This window comes from Daphnia pulex, chromosome 7 (genome assembly GCF_021134715.1).
Source record: "Daphnia pulex isolate KAP4 chromosome 7, ASM2113471v1".
NCBI classification, from domain to species: domain Eukaryota; kingdom Metazoa; phylum Arthropoda; class Branchiopoda; order Diplostraca; family Daphniidae; genus Daphnia; species Daphnia pulex.
The window spans coordinates 1,212,592-1,223,583 of NC_060023.1; the positions used below are offsets into that span (position 1 = coordinate 1,212,592).

Consider the following 10,992-nt stretch of genomic DNA (forward strand, 5'->3'; position numbering starts at 1 on the left):
CGTCCCAGCAGTCAACTGAATCAATATTAACATGCCGACCACCTGCGTGACACATCGTCCAGCTTTTGAGTGTATATTAACGAGTCCGAGTCTGGATACAGGAAACAATCAGCGCGGACGAGCTCAACTATTCTCAACATGCGGTACATCCTTCTCCTTTCGGTAAAGTGTAAAAGTTCATTTATGATTATATTTAGTTGATAACATTTCTTGTCGAAATTTGTAAATTCCAGTTGGTTCTTTGTGGCCTGTTTGCTGATGGATTGTGCGAAGATTCCGGTGAGGTCGACTCCATTATCGGCGGAGCAGTTGCCGCCAAGGGCCAATTTCCTTACATGGTAAGAATTAAGAACTAATAAATTTTTGTCTTTGCAAGGATGTTAACGAAACTGTCACATTTAGGTCTACTTTAGAAACCAGGTAACAGGAAAACTGTTTTGCTCCGGAACTCTAATCACGCCCTACAAAGTCCTAACGACCGCTTGGTGTTTCCCAAGGTATTCAAACTTCAATTCGATTTTGTAATAGAATCTTAAGCATTTTTTTGCTCTTAATTAGTTTCCTACCAAGTGTACCGATAACAGCATGGATGAACACAGTGTCACTGATTCCGGATGTTGACAGAGTGGTGCGAGCTGTCGTCAGAGTCGTCCGAGCTCCAGATTACAACCCAGCAACTGGCGTAAGCACAGACAGCAACAAAAATTTTCTTCGATTGTTTGTCACCAGCTAAATATCTATACTTAACATTCAGATGCACGACATTGCCGTCGTTACGTTGGACGCACCTGTCACTTTTGTGCCACCAGTGCGGCTCGGTTTCGGGTTATACGTCAATAGCGGACTCTCAGCTGGTGTCGTCGGTTGGGGATACTCGGGTCTGTTCCATTAAGCCATACAAACCTAAACGACTCTTTTGTATAGCTTTCATATGTTGTTTTCTGTTCACAGGTGCGACTCAACTCACTACATACCTGCGCAGCAGTTACATCACTATTCAGCCCAAATCACTCTGCATGGCGGCCTTTGGCAACACTAATTTCGGAAGCCAATTTTTCATCTGCGCCGCATCTCCTGGTGTTGGTAGTTGTTCGGTAGGTTAAAAGTATTCTATTAATGTTTTATGCGAGCTGTGTTTACCAGACTATGTATGTTGTAAAATTATCACAGCTTGATGCTGGCAGTCCGATCCTGCTGAACGGATATCAAATTGGTATCAGCAGCCAAGCCCGTTGCGGCGGAGGAGAGCCTGTAGTGGGTGTCGATGTCCGATCCTATGAAGCTTGGATCAAAAGCAACCTATAATCTATTTGAAAAATCTTGATTATCTATATTATAAGCTCGATTGAGGGACAGAATGAGTTCATTTTCAGTTGATTCTGCTCGAGTCCTATACTATTATATATGGTTCTTCCTATACTTATTATTATTATTATCCCACGGTGGAATACATTATTCGTGACAGCCATCTGAATGCTGACATTTGAACTAAGTCTTGTTTTTGGTACTTCGTGTACAGTGTACACGTCAAACTATCGTGGAAGAATGAAACAAACATTGATTTAAACCTTAACGATTTTTTACTCACATTCTTCTGGACAAACAAATAGATTACGGTCACGTGATGTGCCCATTTAAAATTAACAAGTGAAAGATCCGCACCAAATTTGTCTGCCAGGAGAACATATTAAATCGACATGTCGTAGGCAAGTGAATCACCCTTAAACTATTATATAAGCAAAAAACTGTGTTATGTAATAGTAGCGTACAGAAAATTTAGAAAATGAAAACTAATTAATTTTTAATCATTGGAGCCACTAACGGGACTGGATATTGGGATATACAGCCAACAAAGCAGGATCGCCCTTCTTGCGAAGAGACACATGCGAAGCCAACAGCCTGGCCACTGTATACGCAACTCAGCCGTGTCAGAACGGGCAGTGCGATCCGCACGGATGCAGATTCAACACCTACAAACGAGGAGACAAGACCTTTTACGATCGTGGTGACAATTATCAGCTGGACACCACGCAGAAGATGACGGTCGTCACCCCGACAGGACGGATGTGGGAGACATCAAGGAGATCCAGCGCTTTTATGTCCTTACGATCCAGCAGCCGTCGGTTTGTCACCTGTCATTTATTTAGACATTTTTCAATTTACTAATTATTTCATCATCTATATAACTTTATGGGCATAATTCAGCGGTTACAATTCTATTTCGGACTATTGCAATAGCTTTGGGCTATCAACAGGCAAATTGGCGTCTCGGCCGGAATGTCACAAGGACTGGAAAGGGAATGGTGTTATCCTTAACAAACATGCTGAATTCGACTGAAAGGTAACTCATTTAATTACTATATGAGATTTTGAATCCATGAATATTTGAATATGTAGTTTGTTACTATGGTCATCGGTTTTATAGCGAATCCGAATGATGGAACACGTTTCCGAATGTTGGAATCGTTTCCCATAGCTCACCAAAATCCATAAGTGCAAACATAGTTAAACTTTTATGAAACGTGTGCAGGATAGTTAGTATATTTGCTACCGATAGCACCAATGATATTTTAGCAAATATTGGACCAACTGGGGTTACACACTACACAGGCTAGTTGTCCGCAGAAAATGATGAAATTCCCTCAACCAAGAAATTATTAATTTAATTGTTCAATTATGATTGGTGAGTCGGCAGGATTTTCAAGCAATCCAATCCATATTGTTGCTTGGTTTCAAGTTCAAAGAGTGCCACGTTGTTGAGGTTTATGCGGTCTTGTACAGAACGAACTTGGCATTAGTTTAACTTTGACCTACCTAAATAACAAAAACATGCTCTTCGGTGGAAGTAAGCATTTTTGGAAAACATTTAGTGATATCGTAGTATGTGGATATAGACTTTGTTTTCCAAGCGGGAAAACTATGAAAATTTTAGTTTGTTGATGTTGAAACGGAAAATACCGAGTCCGGAGTCGTCAGTAACAAACAGTTTTGATTGGACACTGGACAGCACCGATACATAATCAATACAAACGCACTCTTCGATTGGTATCGAGACAATATGAGACGAGTAATATGATTGCAACGTCAGTATAAATAAAGGAACCTTTGCGGAGAAAGCAATTCACTCGAGAGACTTCGCCGTTTAGCAGAATGTCACGTCTTTTCACGCTCTTCATATTGATAATTTGCTACCAAATTCAGAACCTTCCGCTGGTGTCGTCGTCGAGTTCAAACACACTTAATGGCCAACACCTCAAAGTTATTTGGGTAATTATATGTTTAAAAGTTCAACGCAATCAAAATTTATTTATTGACTTTTTAGCCTCGCTGGAAGGGAAATCCCCCAGGACTGACGGGTCCGCTCATGGGTGGCACCATCGTCGATACCTTGGCAGAACGTTTCAATTTCACGTAAGCGATAAGCACGTCATCGATTTGTTGTGTTGTAATTTTCCCAATCAATTTTCTATTAGGTACGAGATGGTCCGAGTCACAGAGAACAGATTGGAGCCACAAGGAAAGGAACGCGGACTTTTCAACTATATGTGGGAAAAAGTTGAGTCTAGTCAATGTTCATGTGATTAAATTGAAAATTGATTGATATGTTTTTCGCAGAAATGTGACTTGCTAATCATAGGCGTGGGACTGACGTACGGACGTTTTTTAGTTGTGGACGTGACGATTCCTTTGGTTTTTGAACCCTATCGGTTCCTCATACCTGTCCAAGGTGACACGGCCAATATCAACGCCGTCATCAAACCATTCCAATGGCCGGTAAATAGAATTGATTATTACGTCATCTTAGCCACTATTTAATCTATCGCAATTATAATGTTTTATACGGACGTTCAGGTTTGGCTGGGACTTGTCATTTCGATCGTCTTCGTCATTATTGTTTTGCAATTATTTGAAAATGCGTTTGGACCTTCCAACGTACCCAACCATGGCAACACAACAAATCAATGGAATTGGCTTTATTGTGTGAGACAAATTGGAAAACATTACGTCTACGTTTTTGGCAATTTATTGTCACAAGGTTAATCTTGTAAAATTTAAAGTTTTCTTATGAAATTTTCATAATTATCCATAATAAATAGGCGGACCTTGCCCATCAAAACGTTTATCATTTCGGCTGGTCGCTGGCGTTTGGTGTCTGGCCGCTTTCATCTTCGTCCAGGCCTACACGTCGATATTATTCACTTACATCGTGACCCCAGTTAATCATCCGCTAATCAATTCCGTCTACGATATTGTTGAACATAGCGATATTCAGTTGCTTGTTCGAAAAGCATCGACTTTGAATCGCTACATTTCGGTAAGTTACACAAGATTTTTCTTTCTTAAATTTGTGACATTCATTAAACTCGTTTGGTGACAAATAAGGATCCTAACGCGACTGGAATACTTCCGAAATTGAGGAAGAAACTGGATTCCTTCCCCAATTCCGAATGCCATATGATATCAGAGTGCATTAATATGATTAAGCCCGGCTCAAGAAAAACTTTTGCAGATGTAATTATAAAAACGTTAGAAAAATACCGTTGTCGCGTTAACTTTGCGTTACTGTATCAACAAATAGGTGATTTCTGCACAGCTGGAAGCCATCAAAGGGCACTTTGATCAAACTAAAAAATGCGACATTCAGTTGGCAAAGGAATCCTTCTTGACCGTCTTTGCGTCACTTGCTCTACAGAAACACAGTCGCTACACTGACACCATCAATAGAGGGTAAAACTATTCATCTCTTTTGCACCGTCACACCCTTCTGACATTTTTCTGTTATTTATTTAACGCCAAGGGTGATGGAGTTCCAACAAGGTGGACTAATCGACCATTGGGAATCGGGGTTCAACCCGATGCCACCACAGTGTTTGGCCAACACAAAAAGCGGAAACCAGAAGCAAGAAACCAAACCTTCGGTTATTAAACTGAGCAATTTGACAGGTGCTTTCGTCGTCCTTTTGATTGGATTCAGCGCCTCCTTCTTAATTTTTCTTATTGAACTTAATAATAATCTCCATACCTCAACGTCAAAACAATCCGATATGGCATCTAACAAGAAACACGGAACATAAATTACCCAGAAGACTTCATACATTGAATGTTACATTTTGACAAGTAGTCGACCGCTCAGAGCTCTAACAGTATAAATTAACACGTTTTATTTTTTAGCGGGAATGTTTTGGCCATCGCTGAGTTTTTTTTAAATTTTGTTTCTGTGTTGGTTCATCACTATCATTTCTCATATCAATGAGTTTTGGTAGAATTTTCAGCGAGAGCAAACAACTTCACGCTTCATTCATATATGTAATAAACAGATTTTTTTTCTTCTCTTGAAATCCGCACGATTATTTCAATGAACCTTATTGATGAAATATAACCAGGTTGGCCGAGTGGTTAAGGCGCCAGACTTAAGATCTGGTCTCTGTATAGAGACGTGGGTTCGAACCCCACACCTGGTAATGGCTTAATTTAAATTCGTTTTCTTTAAATGGTACGTTTTCCCTCCGATACGACTAAATGGCATGACGCTCGGTCTGCTAGCCGGAGCCGCCAGTCTTCTCTATGAAGGTTCGTCTTTCGTCTGTCAGACACATGTCTTGCTTGGCAAACAAGAAGTCTAAATCATGTTCAAAGATTTATCATTCGATCTTGTTTATTTGTTATTGATTTCCCATTTCGGAGCAGTGTAATTGCGGAGCTTCCAGTGCAGCAATGGATTTTATCACGAGCAGGTTTTTCTCAAATGGGATGTAACAGATTTATGTAACTGCGGATTGTTCTGCAAGACGTGGCATTCGATCATCATGAAAGGAAGTAGAAAAAGAAACTTAATCCTCTAGATAATAACGAGAAATCAAGCCTCTAAGAACTTTTGTAATTAAGAAAATAAGGTGATGTGAATTTGTTTGTTAATCATTTTATAAGTCCTCTTGACGTCTCATATTCTGGATCCTCATATTCTCATCCCATGTCTTGCCGTCTCTCTCTAAGTAAATGGCATTTTGGTGTGTGTCATTGGATGATAATGTACTAAACAGGCAACATTTTGTGATTTGATGGTATGTTCATTTCTTTTAGTTTTCAAATGATGTTCAGAAGTTTAATTTATTGAATTTTAGGTTGCAAAGGAGCAATTTCTAATCCCCTTGTTCTGTGTCACACTGTCACATCCCCATCGTTACCTGCCTCCTCAAAATAATGGATCCACCATTAAAATTTGGTAAGGACAGCCAATTCTTTATGGCCCATGAAAAGCGATTTTTGTCACAAATGATAAAGTGCTCCTTGAATTCTGTGAAAAGTACTTATTGTGCTCAAAATAGTCAAGAAACTTAACTAATCCTGCTAACAGATTGGTTGAGAGTAACAGTGATTTTCTCGTTTCAGATTTATTAAGTGGGATCTAAAAGTTGTTTAAAAATCGACATTCCAAGTAACTTTCATGTACCTTAACCTTGCTAATGGGCAATCATAGCAAACCCTTGGATAATAATAAGACATTGGGCATCAGGTAGATTGGATTTTATCAAAATCAATTTCTGTTTATTGAGGTTAACGAAGTAATAGCTTTTCTATTCCAAACTTTCACCGACTCCGCACTTGTTAATACTGAGTTCTCTTCACGTCAAACCCCTTTCCGAGATTTATGTCTAATCTTTTAGTTCATAACAATGCACATCATGTTCAGATTGTTGTTCTGAGACAAAAAAATTGTTCAGCCAGAAAACCACACGAATATCTGAAGTTTAACGCCTAAAATAAATTTCGGCTATAATTTTCACTGATGCACGTCAAATCAAATTGTAATGTTTTATTGAATTGAGTGCTGAATTTATTTATTTATTTTTCTAATAGATTTTACCGCTCTTCTTTCTTTCTCGTGAGATCGAAGCAGCTACGAGGGTCAACCGCTAAACCACCACCGCTATTGAACTTGGATGGACGGTGAGAGCCTCATCCAAAGACCAAAGGTAAGGCAACCTCCATTTTAGTTTCTCCTACGTCCTTTGCAAGTAGAAGTAGAATTCTCTTTGATGGAAACCTGGGGACCGTTTATTTTTTGGCTTCATCTGTAGTGTGAACTTGTCCGACTGAACTGTCACTGAAAAGCGGAAGCGAACAGCCGTTGTACGAATCAGCAAGTAGCTAGGAAAGGTATTAAGCGCCGGATCCGTGTACCGTACCTAAGAGTACCCCGTACCCCAAGCGTTTGCACGAATCCCAACACAACAATCCCCTAAACTGTCACATTTGTTCGTAAGGCAGCGGTTAGGTGGAGCTTAGTCGACTCCAAATTTCGATAAACAATCGCCGGGATAGGTTACTAACATAGTGTTCTTATCTTGTTTTTGTTAACATTCAGGGAGGGAATTGAGCAAAATTATAGCAAGCAAAAAAGGGTAAAATGGTTTTAAGTGTCAAGATGACGTCACCCAAAACCCTTTGTGGATGCAAGAAGTCTTGGAAGTGGTAGGATAGTACGAGGATTTCTTAAGCTGCTAATGCTGCAAAAGAAGACCCGCAAAGGCAATGATAATTGAAAACACGAACCACACCTATTTGCCGGTATCTTTGTTTTTTACTCGATTGCTGTGAGTTTATTTAATTGAATGTGGTCTACAACGAGTTGGTTAAATTATTTTGAAGAGATTCATTAGTTGAAGGGACCGGGCTTAAACAGATTAAATTACAGATTTCCCCACCCTTTCTTGGCCCTCTGTTGGGTTCTTGGATAGTTACACTGTCGCGTTTCGGGGGCGCTGTTTAGCTACACTCCTTTGGGATTCGGTATTTGCATATTTTCTCATTATCTGCCTGTGATTCAGTCGCGTGTTCAATGGCGTCAGTGATTTGGGGCCGTTTACTGATTGAGTTTACTGATTGAGTGCTTGGATTAATTCGGTTTCAGACTTAACTTATATTTATACTTATATAACTTTATACTTATATAACTTATTGGTGTCTGGATCAGGTGATCTTGTGTTTTTGTTAGTTAGTTTAAACCCTTTAAACCACAAGAGAAGAAAGAAAAAAACTGCTGCTAGTTTGGCCACCTCATCTTTCTCGGCTCCAGGGTGGGCACACTAGAGATTTTTGTGGGTAAACATCAGGAGTAAAAATTTCATTTTTATGATTATGGCTGGGCCGCTGGGGGAAGAAGACATCTGGCTTGCCTGATTTGCATTCAGTTGTTGGGTGTAAGCTAGTCCTTCAGCCCCTACTTTCTTCTTGGTTCTATTTTCAATGTTAGTTGAAGCGTGGGTTTTGGGAAAGAGAGAAGCCATTTTCCCTTGTTGTGTTTTTTATGTTTGCTTGATTGCTTTGGGGATGTATTTCTATTAATAGTGATGGGTTGGCGATGGTGAGTGCAATTAATTTGTTTGCACGTCTAGTAACCATGAAGGTGTTCAATGCCATTTTTTTATTTGTAGAAGAAACTTGAAAGCTTCAAAGATTTGGAAACCATACTGTCCACCATGTCCACAAGCTGAGAAACAGTTCACATGTAAAATGTTCTAAATGGTAAAATCCTTGTTTAAACTGATTTAAGATTTTGAACATGACATTTGTGATGTTTTATTGCAGACACTTTTCAAAATATGGAACTTCCCTTCAGCCATCAGTCTAGCACTTACGTCCAATTTTGCAGGCCTTTGCTGTGAACATCAATAACATTCACTAATTGAAGGTTAGTAAAGTGACTTTCTAATTTAGTTTAATCAAAAATGAAATGTGTTGAGTTGGTAGTAAAACTAAAGGAGTTTTTAGGAAAAAATCTTGGCTTCCATTGATTGGTTTTAACATTTTTGAATTTTGTTGAGTCATTAACCTTGAACAAAGTTCAATTGTGAAATTGTATTTAAATCTTTAATGAGAACATGTAAATTTTTGATTAAACAAAAGATAAATAATGTTGCAATAGAAAATTTGGGTTAACCATGTGAAACTGCATAGCATTGTTTTCATGCAGTATTTTCATTGATGCTAAAATTAATTTTATTTCGTTTGTGTTGTAGGTTCATGTTTCCATTGTTGCTGCCAATGATGCGTGTTGTCCCAGCCTATGCCGGTGAAAGATATTTTTCTTCAAGTTAAACTTTGGCTGTTCTTTGGTGCTGGCGTCGTGTTACGGAATTTGCATCCTGCATTTTGTTCAATTTTATGTGTGTCTATATCTTTTATTTGTTGAGAAGGAAGAAAAACAGAAATATGGGGAGTTTTAACGTTAAAAAATAAATATTGGGAAAGCAACGAGGAAGAAGATGACGGGGGGTGGGGAGATTTAAAGTAATGTTAATGAATAGTGACGTGAAAATTAATGATGAAACCTTTATTAACGTATAACCCAACATATTAACATTATATCCTAATACCCACATCTCTAATACCCACACTTATATCCATTCCACCCCTATAATTCTCACACCCCTAATACCCATACCTCTAAAATATATCTCTAATTATACCTAGTATGTATTATAACATTGTATTAAACTAACATATTATACTAACCATGTACACTTTCTAATCAGTGGCGAACATAAATAAAATAAATAAATCAATAAACAGAGCGTCCGGTTCAAAATGATTTTTATTTTGTGCGATCTTATAACAAACAGTCCGCCAGCCAATGAGACAAAAAAAGCGACGGTTTATTTTCAAGGAAAATCTGCATAAGGCAGTTAAACATTTAAACAATTTAACAATCTTGTGTAGAGTTTTGGACCTTGTCTACTGGTGCAAATCGCGATTATACATGTTTGGTAGTGGAGAAAGATGGTTGTTGAAATAAAAGCAATGGTGAGTCGGCCAAGCAAAGCATCGAAAACCAAACATATATAGACGCGATTAGCACCTGTATACAAGTTGCAAAACTCTACACGAGATTGTTAAGTTGGTTAAATTTTTAACTGCCTTATGCAGATTTTGCTTGAAAATAAACCGTCACTTTTTTTGTCTCATTGGCTGGCGGACTGTTTGTTATAACTCGCACATGCAGTCAATCAAGACAGGGGGAGACTCCGCCTTGATTGACTGTGTCCAGGGAGATTACCTGGACAAGGAAGAAGAGAGAAGTACGAGGTCAAGCTTTCCGGGGAGATATAGTCATAGTAGGCTTCCGGCTTAGACTCATGACCCTCCAAAAGTTTTCATCAGATCATGCGCCTTGCAAGTCCCCGTTCGACCAGAGCCCTCCCCTCCTCCTGGTTTCACAGCGGGTGAGTGACCACCGGCGGGCGTTGGTTAGTGGTTAGTTAGGGAAACGGGGCCACAGAAAAGAAGGGAGCCCAGATTATTCACTTGTCATTTAGCTAACTACAAAATATAAATTTATCAGTCTTGAATGACAGCATGCTCTCGTCGGTTTTCAGCAATGGATGAAGTCCACGATAAGTAGCGAAGGATTACCCTATAAGCAGAACGAACATTTATTTTGGATGATAATAATTTTCAATAAGATTGTAGCTACAGTAAACAATACCTCAAATGAAGAGAGCCCGTTTAAGGAAGTAAAAGGGGAGATTCAAGGGTAGCAGCCAACGGGTTAGCAAACAAGAAACAAGGAATCTTGTCGACTGTATAGTCCTTTTCTTTTTCTTGAAAAGATGTTTCGGTTGTTGTTCGTGTTATCAATGTGCTTGACATATATTATCTAAAAGAATAATTTAACAGTTATCAGTATATACACTCAAAATTGTCTCTTAATCATTAGATAGATGTAAGTGCAGATCAGTACTTTAAATACATATGAGACTGCAACAAAGAAAGTTCAGTGACATGACAAGTGAACTTACACATGAAACCACCAATCAGTTATCCAAGGTTCTCTAGAAGATGGAATGAGAGATTGGTCCATGCTGGGGTTGGTGATCTAGCAAGTCCAATACAAACAGCAGATAATTATGACGAATCTAATAAAAGACGAGAAGAATATAGTTTTCAGCAATACTGTAATAAAGCTATTGTTGGTTGTTACTTATATCATTT

The 10,992-nt window shown here is 38.8% G+C and overlaps 3 protein-coding genes, 2 long non-coding RNA genes and 1 other non-coding gene across 10 annotated transcripts in view; 5 read left to right on the forward strand and 1 right to left on the reverse strand.

Annotated features, from left to right (window-relative positions):
* LOC124197078 (cuticle protein 21-like) overlaps positions 1–10,992 on the reverse strand; it is a 62,635-nt gene that overhangs the window by 48,832 nt on the left and 2,811 nt on the right. The gene's annotated exons all lie outside the window — the stretch shown is intronic.
* Positions 40–1,468, forward strand: LOC124197082 (duodenase-1-like). The gene is made up of 7 exons (XM_046592360.1): positions 40–162; positions 234–338; positions 403–497; positions 559–682; positions 755–878; positions 952–1,094; positions 1,171–1,468. Exons 1-7 carry the CDS (start codon positions 139–141, stop codon positions 1,303–1,305), a joined length of 750 nt encoding a protein of 249 aa, XP_046448316.1. The 5' UTR covers positions 40–138; the 3' UTR covers positions 1,306–1,468.
* Positions 2,238–5,327, forward strand: LOC124197073 (ionotropic receptor 93a-like). 2 transcript variants are annotated; one of them, XM_046592329.1, is made up of 10 exons: positions 2,238–2,341; positions 3,202–3,267; positions 3,323–3,411; positions 3,474–3,555; positions 3,616–3,774; positions 3,853–4,036; positions 4,098–4,315; positions 4,384–4,512; positions 4,580–4,728; positions 4,799–5,327. In XM_046592329.1, the coding sequence occupies exons 3-10, from the start codon at positions 3,365–3,367 to the stop codon at positions 5,073–5,075; spliced, it is 1,245 nt and encodes a 414-aa protein (XP_046448285.1). In that variant the 5' UTR covers positions 2,238–2,341; positions 3,202–3,267; positions 3,323–3,364; the 3' UTR covers positions 5,076–5,327. The 2 variants fall into 2 exon arrangements, with proteins under 2 accessions (XP_046448285.1, XP_046448284.1); XM_046592328.1 differs by lacking the exon at positions 2,238–2,341 and having other exon boundaries at positions 2,431–3,267.
* Trnal-uaa lies at positions 5,380–5,462 on the forward strand. The gene has a single exon. It is a non-coding gene; the product is annotated as a tRNA-Leu (tRNA).
* Positions 5,586–6,968, forward strand: LOC124197090. Its single transcript, XR_006875972.1, has 3 exons — positions 5,586–6,062; positions 6,123–6,223; positions 6,859–6,968. It is a non-coding gene; the product is annotated as an uncharacterized LOC124197090 (long non-coding RNA).
* Positions 7,982–9,161, forward strand: LOC124197087. 4 transcript variants are annotated; one of them, XR_006875968.1, is made up of 5 exons: positions 7,982–8,103; positions 8,162–8,365; positions 8,436–8,526; positions 8,590–8,692; positions 9,021–9,161. It is a non-coding gene; the product is annotated as an uncharacterized LOC124197087 (long non-coding RNA). The 4 variants fall into 4 exon arrangements; XR_006875966.1 differs by having other exon boundaries at positions 8,165–8,365; XR_006875969.1 differs by having other exon boundaries at positions 7,982–8,099.

What these genes read in the sequence shown, in the direction of transcription:
- LOC124197073 (XM_046592328.1), top strand. Translation starts at nt 3,151, where the DNA reads ATGTCACGTCTTTTCACGCTCTTCATATTGATAATTTGCTACCAAATT. An exon ending in TCAACTATATGTGGGAAAAA is followed by an intron (nt 3,556 to 3,615) that starts GTTGAGTCTAGT and finishes TGTTTTTCGCAG; the next exon opens with AAATGTGACTTGCTAATCAT. An exon ending in ACTGACACCATCAATAGAGG is followed by an intron (nt 4,729 to 4,798) that starts GTAAAACTATTC and finishes TTTAACGCCAAG; the next exon opens with GGTGATGGAGTTCCAACAAG.
- LOC124197082 (XM_046592360.1), top strand. Translation starts at nt 139, where the DNA reads ATGCGGTACATCCTTCTCCTTTCG. An exon ending in GGTACATCCTTCTCCTTTCG is followed by an intron (nt 163 to 233) that starts GTAAAGTGTAAA and finishes TGTAAATTCCAG; the next exon opens with TTGGTTCTTTGTGGCCTGTT. An exon ending in ACCGCTTGGTGTTTCCCAAG is followed by an intron (nt 498 to 558) that starts GTATTCAAACTT and finishes GCTCTTAATTAG; the next exon opens with TTTCCTACCAAGTGTACCGA.